This window comes from Salpingoeca rosetta (assembly GCF_000188695.1).
Source record: "Salpingoeca rosetta unplaced genomic scaffold supercont1.3, whole genome shotgun sequence".
Classification (NCBI taxonomy): Eukaryota; class Choanoflagellata; order Craspedida; family Salpingoecidae; genus Salpingoeca; species Salpingoeca rosetta.
The window spans coordinates 545140-548068 of NW_004754931.1; the positions used below are offsets into that span (position 1 = coordinate 545140).

Consider the following 2929-nt stretch of genomic DNA (forward strand, 5'->3'; position numbering starts at 1 on the left):
CCTGCGCCTGATGACCCTCGATGAACCGTCCAACCTTGCGCGCGTGGACGGTGACATCCTCGTTCGTGACAACACCGTCTTGCTGGACGTGGATGCACTGGCGAGCCTGCAGTCGTACGGTGGCTCGTGGGTGATTGCCAACAACTCGAACCTGTGTTTCATTGGCCCATTCCTGCTGGAGAACATTGCTTCGTTGGAAGTGAACAGCGACAGCGAGGAGTTCCCAGACGTGATGCTGGCTCGTGATGACTGCCCCGCCGAGCGCGCAGACACAGATGGCGATGGAGTGTTTGACGACAAGGACAACTGCCCGCGCGTGTTCAACCCGCAGCAGCGCGACAGCGACAGCAACGGCATCGGCGACGTGTGCGACTGCAACGAGGGCTCGGATGCGTTCTGCGCCAACGGCGGCACGTGCGTGCAGGACGCGCAGGCGCGCCACTACATGTGCGCGTGCCCGGTGGAGTTTGAGGCCCAACCTGCAACATCTCCAGCGTGTATCCTGTGCCGCAGATGCAGGTCGAGCACTCGGCGCTGTTCCAGCAGCAGCCCGTTCGCGTGTCCTCCGTCGCCTTCACGCAGCCGTACCTGCTGCTGCCAGGCACCAACCCAGAGGTCGTCACCGACAGCGCGACCACTGACACGGTGACGACGCGGCTGAGCGCTGCGTGGGCATCATTGCAAGCGGAGGAAGACGTTGATGTTCCTCGCCAGCCAGCGCACGACGTGGTGGCGACGCTGCTGTCTGCCAGCACGGTGTGGTTTGACGCTCCGCACGTGCGGGTGCACCTGCAAGCGCGCGACGCCAGCTTCAACATGCGCACTGCTGCCACCACTGTCAGCATCACGCTGAGCGCACGTGTGGACACTGATGGTGACGGCACCAAGAAGGACGTGAGCGTACAGGCGTGGTGTGAGATGAGCGCCGCTTCTTCAGGCTGCATTGCGTGGACGAGTGTGCCTCAGTCATGGTTCCCCCTTGAGAACAGCGACGGCACACCGGCTGCCATGCGCGCAGTCACGGTCGCGTACGGCATTGGCGCTTCTCTTTCTGCCTCTGCGTTCATGCAAGAGCTGCATGAGGACATGATACGTGCACTTGCTTGCTCAGACAGACTACGCATGCACACGCCTTTACTCATGGGGTTTGTCCTTGCGAGCACCAGCGTCACCCATCCCTTCACAGACATGTGCGCACACTGACACACGTAACCCCACGCACACGCACACACACGCACACACATACCCCGACGTGCAGTTGATCCTGATGCGCCATCCACACTCAACGTGACATCGGCAGCACCGACAAGTGCCACCGCTGCGTGGCCGCGGCCCCACGGTAACTTTGCTCCCATCGACTACTACACGCTCGATATCCGCCTGCACAACACCACGGACGCGTGGCTCCCCGTCACATGTGCCAATACCTCGTTCCCTCCTGGTGACACGCGCACACCGCTCCCGCACAACCAGTGGCGAGTATGTGACAAGAGGCTCAGTGTGTGTGTGTGTGTGTGTGGTGAAGGGGAGTGTGAGTTTGAGTGTATGTGTATGTGTGGTGAAGGGGAGTGCGAGTTTGAGTGTGCGTTGTGTGTGTATGTGTGTATGTATATATGCATGTGTGTGTATGTGTGTATGTATATACGCATGTGTGTGTGTGTGTGTGTGAGAGCACGTTCATATCCCATTCGAATCTCAACGTTCATGTGTGCACTTCCCGTGTGCGTCATTTCTGCTGCACACATCCACACCAAACATGATCCATGCACACAGTACGCCTCCTTCATCTTTGCTCGCTCTCTCTCTCTCTCTACTATTGGCCTCACACGCCTCCCTTCCCCCAAAATCACACCCACGCACGCCTCCCCCATGTGCAGTCGCTATCTTGATCACGAGCCCGCGAGTATGGACGAGCTGGCAACACCGCTGCACGCCACAATCACCGGCCTGCTTCCGTTCACCGCCTACGACGTGCGTGTGCGCGCTGTGCACGGTCGCGGGGTGAGCGGGTTTACAACAGCAGGTGTTGTGACTGCAGAGGATGTGCCGAGCAGACCCGCCGCTCCGCTGGTGCTGGAGGTGCGGCAGCGCGCTGTGCGGGTGAACATCAACGCCCCGACCCCCGCCAACGGCCGCATCGTGGCGTATGATGTGCAAATCGTGGAGACGCGCATGGAAACCCCTGGCCGCCGGCCCCTCACTCGCATCATCACGCTCCCCACCAACGGCGACACCACCACCACCAACAACAACAACACCACCACCAACGCCACCATCAACACCAACGCCAGGGAATACACGAGCAGTGACCTTCGCCCGGCCACGCCGTACAACGTGAGCGTGCGCGGTGTGACGAGTGCAGTAGCCGGACCGTTCAGTGCACCTGCGCTGGTGACGACGCTGCCGGCTGCCCGGTGACAGCGCTAAATGAGGTGCACGTGCGCGTCAACGCGACGGCCTGCCTGTTTGAGTGGCTGCCGCTCGCCGGGAACGATGCGGTGTACGCTGTTGTCATGGGTTCTTGTGGCCGTCCGCTGCGTTGTGCGTTGTGCGAGTGCGCGCTGCAGTTGGCGGGCCGTTCAGTGCACCCTGGTTGCCTGTGTTGTTGTGTAGGCGTGTGTTAAACTTACCGCTACTGCTGCTGCACTGTGGTTCTGCATGTGCCTTGTGTCCTTAGGTCCTTGAGTAAAGATGAAAGGCAACGTGTTGATGTGACATGATTTGACACACAATGCACAGAAAGCTCAGAATGCTAGAATGGGACACCACAACAATACCTGACAAAGCTCGACAGCTCGAGCTTTGGCTTTTGTGCAAAAGGCAGTGGCGTACCTCCAACCGAAAGACAGGGTGGTAAAATGTTGGTAAAAAGGGGCGTTGGCTGTGAATGGCGCGTTGGACGATAATCTGTCAATGCCGCTCCCGCTTG

The 2929-nt window shown here is 59.6% G+C and overlaps 1 protein-coding gene across 1 annotated transcript; it reads left to right on the forward strand.

Annotated features, from left to right (window-relative positions):
- Positions 1-10: 10 nt before the first annotated feature.
- PTSG_01688 (uncharacterized protein) lies at positions 11-2418 on the forward strand (the record flags this gene model as incomplete). Its single annotated transcript, XM_004997609.1, has 4 exons — positions 11-447; positions 495-1093; positions 1259-1475; positions 1878-2418. 4 exons carry the CDS (start codon positions 11-13, stop codon positions 2416-2418), a joined length of 1794 nt encoding a protein of 597 aa, XP_004997666.1.
- Positions 2419-2929: the final 511 nt, after the last annotated feature.